At 37.7% G+C, this 12,507-nt stretch overlaps 1 protein-coding gene across 2 annotated transcripts in view; it reads right to left on the bottom strand.

Moving 5' to 3' along the window:
• Nucleotides 1-1,428, bottom strand: part of LOC149940633 (lachesin-like) — a 305,656-nt gene extending 304,228 nt beyond the window's left edge. For both annotated transcript variants that reach the window (XM_090178792.1, XM_090178793.1), the window contains exon 1: nt 591-1,428. In XM_090178792.1, the coding sequence (XP_090034918.1) occupies nt 591-687 (97 nt within the window). In that variant the 5' untranslated portion in view covers nt 688-1,428. The remainder of the gene's footprint in view (nt 1-590) is intronic.
• Nucleotides 1,429-12,507: the final 11,079 nt, after the last annotated feature.

Below are 12,507 nucleotides of genomic sequence, written 5' to 3'. Positions count from 1 at the left end.
AAAACACGTAACCACGTATACTCCGATTTTTTTTCCATCTTAAAAGGACTTTTAGGGAATACGACAACCACGCTGATTACAAAACTTGACCTAATAAATTCCTGCCCCTATACCTTGCTAACCTAAACTAACCTAGTAACCCAGAATCCTACTAATAGAACCTACCCAGTTAGCCTAAAATAATCCCCTTAAATTTCCTCACCTACTCTTACATTCTAAACTATTCTCATTTAAACTAGGAATTCGGGTTCCTTCCCTTGCTTAATGCAGAAACGTTCGACACCTACTCTGAAATTCTAAACTAAAGTAATCCAGTAAAGTTTCAACGCCTACCATGAAAAACATAAGCTAATCTAATTTTATCTAAAGGTTATAGCTTTTGAGGAAACTAAAACCAAAAAACCATTCTTACGAAGAAATATAACCTACGCACGTAAACCAGAAAAGTACCACGCGGAATTTAAATTAGTTAATTCGCGAATTGCGTTAAAGTCAATTTATTAAAACGCAAAAGGATGAAAACATACTAGAAACATTTATGATAACTCGACTTTTAGAAACATCGTAAAATTTTTCAAATAGAAACTCACCGCATTCGGCTAAACTGAGAAGTAAGGATAGAGACAGTCCGAATTGAAGCATCTTGCGTAATTCCATGAGAGAGCCGGGCTTTCGAGTCAAGTTCATGACTGTAGCGCAAACAAGAAGTGGGTTTTTCTTTAAACCCCGCCGAAAACAAGTCTTATCCTCTTCTTCTGAAACTTCTTTATATTTTTTCCAGTTTATTCTGTACTTTCTCTGTTTTTTCTTTCTGGTTTTCGCGAAGACAGAGTCCCTGTTCTTTCAGGGTGTTATATATCTTTCTTAAGAGCGTAGACAATATAGGTGAAACATACGTTAGCAGTCTTGTTAAGAAGTGTGTATTTTTCTTTTTTTAAGTTTGTAGATCAAATAAAACCGGGTGTATAGTTGTATCTCTTTTCCTCCAAAATTGATTATGGTCCAGTCAATTGATTGTCGTCCGCCGTCGTATTTCCGATCAACGTGTCGCGTTAGTCGCTTTTATATCTCTTTACTACCATTATCCAACATAGAACGTTCCTGAAACTGTTCGCGAACGCTGAATAAGAAGACGCGATATCCATCTTTTTCCATCGTCAAATTAGAACAATCCCGATCCGATGAGAGTGAAACGTTCGGGTAGGCCTACGATTTGGTCTACGGTCGAAGCCAGCGTTATTAAAACCGTCATCAATTTGCTAGATTTAAATAGCGTGGTTTTTGTCGATGGCGCGATCTTTTCCCGGACAACGAAGTTAGAGCGTCCGCCCTAGACGATCCCGCAGGCTTAAGTCCGTTCGCTCGCCGTTCTCGACCTCCCTTTAAAAGTTGTCTACGGAGATTGTGCGGTGGCGCTGCTGTCGCGGGCTCTCTCCTACGCTCTCGCTCTTCGGAATAAGGTAGAATTTTCTCCTCGTCCTCCTCAGCTTCCGAATCTCCGCGCTCGCTGCGCCTTTGACGGCGGAAAACAAGAGAAACTAGGCGTATCTTACTCTCTTTAGAGTGTACGTACCTTCAACGCGAAAGGCCTTCCCGGATAACTACTTTCGTCTTCGTCTTGGCGTCCTCCTTAAAATTTAAATGGAAGACGAGACGATTCGGTTTCCCTTATAATATCATTAACGTTCCATTTCTCAACGAAAAGCCTCCCGTCGCGGAATAATAATTATAGCCATAATTCAATTCGATTCTGTCATTTCCTGTTGAATAATAAGTCTCGGTTGCATTTTTTATAATATTAAATAATATTAAATAATATTAAATAATATTAAATAATATTAAAATATAGATATTAAAAATAAATAAAATTTCAAATAACTTGTAAAAAAAATTAAAACAAGACAAAAAATAAAATAAAAAATAAAATAAAATAAGATAAGATAAGATAAAAAAAATAAAATTTTAAAAAGTTCCAAAATACGCTTAAAATAAAATAAAATTTTAAAAGGTTTAAAGTTCTAAACCTTAAATAAAAAAAAAATAAAATTTTTGAAAAGTTTCAAGTACTATTAACAAAAATAAAACTTTAAAAAGGTAAACGTTAAAATAAAATAAAATAAAATAAAATAGTATTTTTAAAAGTTTAAAATTCTATTAAAAATAATAATAAGTATTATCTAGTAATATCTATATTCCGCCAATACTAACAAGCTACGTTAAATAATATTAAAGCAAAATGTTTTTCAAGTAAATTGTGAAAATAATTTTAAGTATTTTTTAATGTTATGTCGTATTAATTAAAAAAATGTAATCATACATTTATCTAAATTAAGACATTTTAATATATTATCATTTAGTTTTGTGTTATCCAAAAAGTGTGCACTAAAATTATTAGATATAAATATTTGATCCTAAGCCTCGGTCACAAAACCAGAGCGTTCTTTAATGAGTGGACAGCAAAAGCGTTTCTGTGGTCAGCATGTGATGCAAATGATTTTCTCCAATCATACGAAACCACTATGTGTGGAACCCGTGTTGGTCAACCATGTTTAAAAAAGTTTGGCTCATCTGAAAGGGCCGTTAAAACACCATTGCTTTTGTTTTAAATTTTCCAAAACAATTATCTTACCAGTTAAATTATTAGAAAATTATAATGATTATAACAGTAATAATAAATTTACTGGACAACCGAATTATTCACCGGTTCCAACGCTGAGAATTACAGGATACCTCCATCTATTGACCAAGAGCGAAGAATTTTGGGCACTCTACCCTTTCTGCGTCTCCTCAAAAGCAAGATTTTAAGAGGAGTAATCAATTTTGTTCGTCTGCAAAAGTCATTGTCATTTGCCTAAAAGTAGAGATTGGATCTGTTCTATTAGTATGGCCGGCGAATAGTTTAATTCTGACATTCACTTTTAGTCCCAGAGCAGATGAAAAGTTTTTAATATCCACTTACTAATAACATAATTTATAATATTTTACATAAGTGTGACACTTCCTATTCTTCACATGAAAAAGTTTTACTGAGAGATATTCTTAAGGCAGACTGTATTACGGGCTTCGTCGCCGTTTTGCGTCCACTTGCTAACGTGTTCTCAGTAAAATATTCCCCAAAGTGCCCAACTTATGGAACAATATTGTATGAAGGCTGGGGTGGGGTGTGTTGGAGTGTTTAGCACTTTCGCCTCGCAGCAAGAGGAGCCTGGTTCGCTCCCAGCTTGTGGCACTGGGTGAAAATTCGGAACAACTACTTCTGTGTTGAGTTTGCCTATACGGTGGTGCCTTGGGTATTAGCCTAGCTGATTATTGATTATTATTATTATTATTATGGACTTATGCTAATAATAATGCGGAATATTCCACCAACCCAAACTATTATCAAGGACAGAATTAAAGTTAAATGACGTCATTAGCCTACTTTCTCCATCCTACCTCAAAGTAGCAAAATAGACCAAAAGCATCCACACATTTAGTTCCAGAACAAGTGAAAAGTATTCACAAACTTGCGCGTAAACTGCCCTACTCTTATTTTTCATCAATCCATTTACCAGTATTTATTACACCAACGTAAACTCTTTACCAATTACCAGGACAATATTATAGTAAAATGACGTCAAAGCGGTAGATTAATCTTCTGAAAAGGGTATAAGTTAGGAGTGGGTGTTTAATTAGTTCTTAGCGTTGTTATGAGAATATTGAGTGAAGTACTTAGTTGGTGAAATGTATTTTTCTTCGTGGCGAAGACTTGAAATATTCGAGGCACTTTTATAGGCTTGGCGTACAATTATTAAAAAATCAACGCTTGATTTAATTACGTTTGTTCCCGTCTGCAGGCGATGTTGTATAGAAATCTTCGCAATTAAACACCAATTCTACTCTGCAGAGTGGGCAGCCAATAGAGAGCTACTTAAGTGGAATTATGTTCTAATCAAGACTATGATTTTAATGGTCGCGTAATTCTTATCACCGTAATTTATAAATAGGCTTTTAATGAGAAGGAATGTTATTGACGATATCGAGAGTAGAAAAATTGATTTTTCAAAATTATAATTGAAGACAGATACTATTAACGTTTCGTAGAAACGGGATAAAATGGAAACTTCGTATTAAGTTTTTCTCTTTTCTGATAGTAAATGGGTCGTCAATCACTGCCCTGCCCAAACTGTATTACTAATTTTGACCTTGAACCCTATATTTACCTCAACCCTCAAACACGAGGGTAACATCAATTTGTAAATTTTTAAGAGTTTGAAATGTTTGACCTTTGACTTCTCACAAAAACATATTTTTAATCGCTTTTTTATTCAGATTCCGAGGATATAACAAAATCAATGAAAATTTCAAAATATTATGTTTAGTTTTATTTTTAGTATTATTGTTTTTAAATAAACTCTAATGGTCTGTAGAATTTCTGGAAACTCACGGGTTTCATTACACACAATTCTTAAAGGATTTGTGTGTACGGGGCCCAGCACGTACAGTGTAACCGATGCCACCGATGTCGCCGTATTCCACATAACTCCGAGGCTCTAACCACTCTTAGAAAGTCTGTACACCGGATTACGCTTAGATTAGCACTGCCAAAGGCAGGGACTTCAAAGATTACGCGTAATCCCATTAGTACAGTCAAAGGTACGGCTCTGTACACCGATTACGCGGAGTGATCAGCCCCTCGCATAACTCTCCAAGAATTAGGCTGAGAAAGACCAAGGATATCTTAATCGAAAGGAGATATCACACCTTCAGTAGCCCGCTATGAATTTTGGAGGTCTGGGATTCACAAGTTGGTCATTTGGACATTTTTGTGCTATATGGCGATATTCGACTATCAATCTACATTTTTTTTTGGTTAAACTCAAAATATTTTAAAGCTCCTAATCTACACATAATAATATTTACATTTTTCGTAACCATATACTAAAGCATGAGATAAAAAACTATACAGCAAAGAAAGGTATATCAATTGACATATTGATAAAATTTCAACCGTTTCAATGGGGTGGCGGAGTGGTTAGCGCTTTCGCCTCGCAGCAAGAGGAGCCGGGTTCGATCCCAGCTAGTGGCACTGGGTGAAAATCCGGAACCACTCCTTCCGCGTAGAGTTTGTAAGTTCTCTCCCCACTGGTTAAAGGGGTTTTCCACCGAGATCTTCGGTTTCCCCTTCCCATAAAAACTTGCTGAGGTTAACGGTAATAGTTAATGTAGGGAGCTGTTGGCTCGCGTGGCATGAAGGGCTTGCCACCACCCTCCTACGTATTGTAACCCGGCCACCTGTTACTTGATCACGCACAAGCAACATTGCTTATGTGGTCGAAGGTGGTGCCTTGGGTATTAGCTCTATTTAAAAAAAAAATAATCAAACCTAACGTTAGTTTCTGCGTCAGAACAAAACACGCGAAAACGATTTCCACTCTTCCGCTAGTAGTTCTCTCTCGGCGAACAATCTCAATCAACCCCGTCAGATTTATTGAAAAGCTATCGTTTCTGAAAATTGGTGAGGAAAAACAAATGGCTTGTGGAAAGATGGCTTTCATTTATCACTCGCAAACGGCAATTGTCCGCGTACGTACACTCCGTCAATCGAAAACGCACCGGCCTCTCACGCCATCGCCAAACCTATTTAGTGCCGCACCATCGTCACTCAACAGGAGAACGCGGCCGGACTCACATTTATTTATTTATTTTTTGCGTAGCGCCCATTTATCTCCACGCTACACGTCAGTTGGTTTTGACCTTAAAGGAGCTTTAGTTACGAATTTAAGGTAGACCAACTAATTTCATATTTCGCCCATCAATTTTAACAAAGATTATGTAGGTGTAATCATAAGCCTATCATAAGGTCCCTATAAGTAAAGGTCTACCATAGGGGCCCATGGTAACGGCGTGGTCCTGGAGAGAAGAAAATTAACGTACGACGATAGGGCAGTAGCGACATCTTCTTTTTCAAAATTTCTACATCTAAAATTTTATTTTACGTGGTAGAGCAGCCACGCTCGGGTTGATAAATGCCACACACAACGCGTCTAAATCTCAAATTTTAAAAATAAATACCTTCAGAAACACCACTCTTATTTCTAATAGCCAGTTTTAGGTTCTGTTGAATAATTTTGCAAAGATAAGTGTTAATTTTAAGTTTTAAAGCGATAAAATTGCGAATAAACTTTGGCTACGGTGCTATGTAAGGGTTTCTCCCGCGTGGTTCTAAGTTTAAAAACATTCGCGCACTGCTTGCGCGCATTCGTAATGCATTTCGCGAAATTTATTTCAGCATAGTTGAGGACGTAGTCAATAGGAGGTGCAGATTTTGAATACCTACCTCTTAATAACGGGAACGTTATCGTAAAAAAATTGGCGTAGACCTTTGCTTGTGGGGACCTTATTATCATAAGGTAAAATTGGTGATAATTATGATAAGAATTAACGCATTAATGGCCCATATTTATTATCGTGTGGATTTCAACCTTCAAAATGGTTATCTCGACCTTGAAAATGGTAATCTCGACCTTGAAAATGGTAATCTCGACCTTGAAAATGGTAATCTCGACCTTGAAAATGGTGATATCGACGTTGAAAATTGCTATTTCGACGAATATCTGTATCTCGTTATTTTTAAAGGGAATATAACCTCGGGTATTTGGTGTGGAACACCAACGTTTGCAGCTCTGGTCACTCTTGCCTTTGGCCTTAAAAATTATTGGCGCCAATGTACAGGAAAAATTTGAAAAATTGAAGAGGTCTTCCGTAAAGATTGCTTTGCAGGTTATATTCCCTTTAAAGCTAGGCTTGCACATAGGTGCAAGTCAGATAGCGACTTTTATTGCCCTTATTCCAGATTGCCAGACTATATTGCGTAGGAGGGTGGTGGAAAGCCCTTTATGCCACGAGAGCCATTAGCTACCTAACATATAACCAATGTAAAAAGTACGATTTTGACCGTGAAAATGGTAATCTTCACCTGCATTAAGAACAAGTCTTAACAGACGATTTTGTAATGTATAATATAGTCCCTTCCATCACGGGTCCGACTGCACATGAGTTTCTTCTTTGTTTCGACCATAAGAGCAGTATATGTTAACTAAAAAGCGATAACATTGTATCTTAGTACAAATTTTTAATTTTGAGAGTGTATAAAGCGTGAAGGGCTTAAGCCATTCTAACATAAATTGGGATGGGGAAAACTTTTCTAGTTGGAACCAAGTTTTTATCTTTAATGGTTCTCGAGAAATTTTCATTGTCCAATGACCCCCTACATGCTTTATACACTCTTAAAATTCAAATTCGTACCTACCACACATTTGGAGTTATTAGCTCTGTATTGTTTTTTAATTAACACCCTGTATATTTTACATTTCACATTTCTGTCACAAGGTCTTTGAATAGGCTGCGAGTAACTGAGAATTGTTCCTTTAAGATCAACTACTAGAGTGTTAGCAGAGGATTTTTCGATGACGAATATAGTACCTTTAAGCATGGATAAAGAGGTTCAAAATGCACACAGTTAAAGGGAGTATAACCTTTATCGGAATTTAGGGAAAAAAGTTTTCCATTCCTCCCAGGCGCATAAGATACATAGTAGTGTTTTTGGGATAATAAATTAAAAATTTTTAACACGAATTTTCTTACTGAATGCGGATCAAGTCGATATTTAATAGATATTTAGGGAAAACTACAAGAAAATATACTTCAAAATATAGCCCGTTTATGACTTAACTATTTACGTAATAATTGAGATATAGTTAATTCACTACTTACGATGCTTTTGTTTAAAAATATGACGGGCAAATCAGTAGGGTTATGACCTTAAACCCAAATATACGAGTAGATTTCTAGTATAAAGTATAGGTCATTAACAGCGTGCTATAGAGGTTTTATCTGGAAATCATCCTACTATTTCACCGTATAGCGCCTCGTGTGGATTTTTGAGTAAGCTTAGTGCACCCTACCAAACACGTAGGGTTATACTCCCTTTAAGATTTCAATCGAATATTTCTCTAAACAACGATATGCGTTCCGATAATTTTGAAAAAATACTAGTAGACAGAACAACAACTGTAAATAATTTGAATAATATTTTTAGAAATTAGTCCATCTTAAAGATTATTTGTAGAAGCCGACAATTCCAACATGTTTCGCTTGACGGAACAAATCGAGACCAGAAACAACTATTGAGACGACGTATACCCGCGGAGAACTTGGAAGAAGCTGAGGCTAAGATATACGAAGCTACGGGGGTTTTCGGGGATAGGTATCGGAATTTGTAGTTTGGGTTTTCGTTTCCGGAAACGACTCAATGTCAAGAGTGCGCGAAATAGACCCGGATTTTGCTTGTTTTATTCCGGGTGTCACTGTCTGTATCTTAGCAACGGTATCTCGCGGCTAAACCGTATCCTTTTTTTTCTGGGAAAGTCTTATCTCGAGTGTCCGCGAATAAGTCCTAAGAGAAGGGCCTATGTACTTGGGAGTTGCTGCTTCTTGTTTTTTTTTCCGTTGAATGATTCATCGGTTCGAACTGTTACTTTTCCTCCATCCCGCAAACGCTGTTCTTTCTATGGGCTCGACAGTCGTTGTATCTAACGCTGTTTATACGTCAGAAACGCGGTACGTACGGAGAAATCCCGGAATCGCCGGCTCTTGTCTTTGGCGTATCTAGCGACAACGTGTCCTCCGTCATTTGACAATGATGTGGATTCCTCAACGGTTGAGAACGGGCTGCGTACGCCAGTACTGGAAGCGGGATTTCTGGTGACGGTCTTTTCTTCTTCCTCTTCGGTTGTCTCATTTTGTAGTGCTCGGATGTCTTCCGCGATTTGACTGGCTCCATCTGCTGGCAACGAACGAAAAAAGGGAGCCAAAGACCAAGCCAGGATGGTAAAATGGGAACGGAGCGTAACGCCTTTATGTATGTATATATATATGAATGGAGAAGGAGCTGCACTCGAGCAAATCACGATTTGCGAAAGAGAATATTGTAGCCAAGGCGGAGAAGACTTACCCCGTTCCAGCGCAGTTCCCTCGGTAGAAACGATACCGGGGGTTTCTGGTTAATGTTTTATTGTCGCGTTTAATGGCTGCGGATGTACCGGGCTCGCGGACCTCTCTACGTCTGCGGATTTTGATTGTGATACTTTGCCGCGCGCGTTTAAGGCTCTCGTTAGATTGGCCGAATGTAGTTTGATTTCGGAGACAAGGAGGACGACTCGACAGTTAAGACTATTGTCCGCGTCCGCTGACAGCTCTCTGACAGTTGTAATGAGGACGCCGAAAGATTCTATTATTCGTCCTTAAAGTTAGTTAGTCTAGACCATTGCGCTTTGTTTCTATAACTATTTAGTTACAATTACGTCTGCTCTAATTTCTCGAATTTCGGAATAAATACGGTAAAAGGGTATTGTTCATTATTGGCCTATAGCGAGCGAGGATTATTATTAGTTTCGAAATGTTTCGCGTGTTTGGTCTTGACGTGATAGCTAAAGTTTCATTAAATAGTTTGAAATTTTAGCAATAATTCCATTGCTATACCTTTCTTTGTTGTGTCTTTATATAATTCTGTAACATACTTTCAAAGAAACCTAAATATAACATTTGTATGTCATCGTAAGAATAGATAAGTTGCTATAAAACACTTTTTTTGTTTGACTGAGACCACAGTGTAGAATTTTCGGAGCAGCTGGTAAACATATGTCACCAATCCAATAAAATTGGATCGATCTATACGATACATATTCGCCAAAGTTGTTTCTGAGATTTCGTCGTAATTATAGCACTTTTGTTTCGGGAAATCTATCTGTTAAATGCATATTGTTTACCAAAATTGGCCTACTATTCTATCACTAAATTATTAATTTAAATTTAAATAGGTTATAATGCAAACAAATGTTTTGATGGGGTGAAATGATAGTTCTTAAAGGTTGCATTATGCGCCCAAACAACCCTTTGTGAACATTACAATTTACAAAAACACTGGCCAATAGTTTCCAGGTAAGTATTTTGTACTACAACAACCCGTCACACCATTTAGTGTAAAAATTATTATAAATAAATTACACTCGATCCGGGAAGCGATTTAAAATATTTGAAAGTTTAGAGACCGACGTGTATCATCTTATATTAGAGAAGTTATACGAATCGTTTCTGGATGTAAAGTAAAGGTTAAACGGTTTCAAAGATGGCTTCGGAACTCGGCGCCCTAGGGCTTAGCCCTACCTAGCCCAATGGTAGAGATGGGCCTGGCGATTACTTATAAAAATTAGATTACGTTAATATTGTTCCTTATATTTTTATTTATGCAAATTAGTTTTATAAAGTGGTAACACTAATTGGCGCAATGGTAGGACAATTCCTTCTAGGCAAATTTTCAATGGGAATTTAGTTATTAATTTCTAAATTTTTAAACCCAACTTTTTTCAAAAGTCGCGATGGGAAACCATAACAAATTATTTAATGAACTTATTGTAACGTTTACTAACAAACCACGAAAAAACTATAGCTATCCACATGCTTCAAAATAGTCTTTTTCAACTCTTAAACTATTGTTTGAAGTAACTTATGAGTGTGAATTGTTTTCCACGTTCTAAATTCGCTAAGATCTATCGAATGACAACAACGAAAACCCTGCGTTCTTTCAGGGAAGGTAACTTCGCCGCTAGGGGTCGCAGCTAAACACTTTTGGTGCTGCGTCACTCGCCATTATTTCCTTATTAAAAAATGTTCATATTATTTGTAAGGGACCATTTTATCATTTTGGCCAAAATTTTGAACATTGTCCGTTCCAGGGCTATCGTGGTGCCTATTCCGCTTTCTAGTATTTGGTGGAGCACAGCTTGATCAGGCCATTTTTCTGAAAATGTATTTATGCTAGGGTTCTGAAATTTTCAGGGTTTATTTGTTAGGTATGGAAGGCTTTGGTTACTTAATATCAGAAAAATCGAACGATTTTGTGCCGTTTTGGAAAATTTATATTTTCACCGGTAGGTGTCACGCAAAATGTTTCAATAGAAAAGTTGTTGGGCATAGTCGAAAGTGTAAAAATAATTTTGGTTCGGTTGAAAAAGACCTATTTTTCACTGAGTTTGGAGGTCGGGGGAAAAACAAGTTGTACTAGCAGGCAATAGCCTTTAACGAATTGTAGGTAACATGCATTTCAGTTATAAGATTTCGAAAAATAAACAAATAATATTTAGCCCAAGTGACAAATGTTTTTAAATGACTTCTACAAAATGTTTTCAAAAATGCCACCTTCTGATGCAATGCACAAATATGCACGATGTTGCATATTGCGAAATGCTCCCCGAACCATTTCTGGAGTCACCCGGCGACATGCTTCGATGATTCTTTGTCGTAAATCTTCAACGCTCGTCACAGGTGTTTGGTATACGTAGTCCTTTACGAATCCCCAAAGAAAAAGGTCGAGTGGTGTTAGATCAGGGGATCTTGCAGGCCAACGAACAGGACCAGTTCTTCCGATCCATCTTCCAGGAAACTTGTCGTTTAGATATGCAACCAAGTCACGATATTGGTGAGGTGGCGCCCCATCTTGCTGGAACCAGATGCGTCTGTACTCGCCAGAGGAATGTCGTCCAACACGTTGGATATTTCATTTTGAAGGAACTCCAAGTAGTTTTGACCGTTCAGACGATTTGGCAGGAAGAACGGGCCAATAATTCTGTCACCTAACAGACCAGCCCACACATTTAAGCGAAACTGCACTTGGTGGCGGTGAGGAAATCCCCATTGTATATTCTCGTAGTCCCACATATGTTGGTTTTGACGGTTGAAAGGCCCATCTCTTCCGAATGAACATTCGTCGGACATCAGTAGTTGATCGTGAAAATCCTGGTGTGCGTCAGTCATGAGGCAAAACCAATTGCAGAAGTCGAGTCGGCGCTGTCTATCACCGTCATGCAGTCCTTGGTGAAGTGTCGCTCGATAAGGATGAAAATGGTGTCTTTTGAGTGTTCTACAAACGTAGTTTCGATCCAACCCTAAGTCAAAGCTGGCAGTCCTGACGCTCGCTCGAGGATAGGCGACGAAGTAGGCAAGTATGGCGTTTTCCATGTCGATGTCCTGGAGACCACGACCACGAAACCTCGGATTGATATTACCCCAGTTGTCGAAGTCGCGGACCACTCTAAGAACCGTCGTATGACTTGGTCTGCAATTGGGAAATCTTCGTCTAAATAACTGACTTACTAGAGTAGCATTACGACGACCTTCTCCGTAAAATAATTTGAGCATATGAGCGCGCTGATCTCGAGTGTAAAGAGGCATACTGGACAACAATCGGCCAAGCTGAGATAATGTTTTAACTTTGAAATGTAAACGCTTTAAATACTACTCGGACAATTGATATTTCACGTTAAAAAACAACAAAAGAAAAATAAGCGTAATTTTTGGTCTACAAATCTTTGTTTGATGATCTTACTCGTAACCACTTCGAAATGGAAGACGCGGTCTTTGTCTACTTTGTCTAATTAGGTGTTGAACGTAATAATTTTCTTTAACAAT

This window comes from Leiobunum rupestre, chromosome 6 (genome assembly GCF_980474605.1).
Source record: "Leiobunum rupestre chromosome 6, qqLeiRupe1.1.hap1, whole genome shotgun sequence".
Taxonomy (NCBI): Eukaryota; Metazoa; Arthropoda; class Arachnida; order Opiliones; family Sclerosomatidae; genus Leiobunum; species Leiobunum rupestre.
Note: the sequence above shows the minus strand (reverse complement) of the source record. Positions and strands in the feature narration are given on the sequence as shown.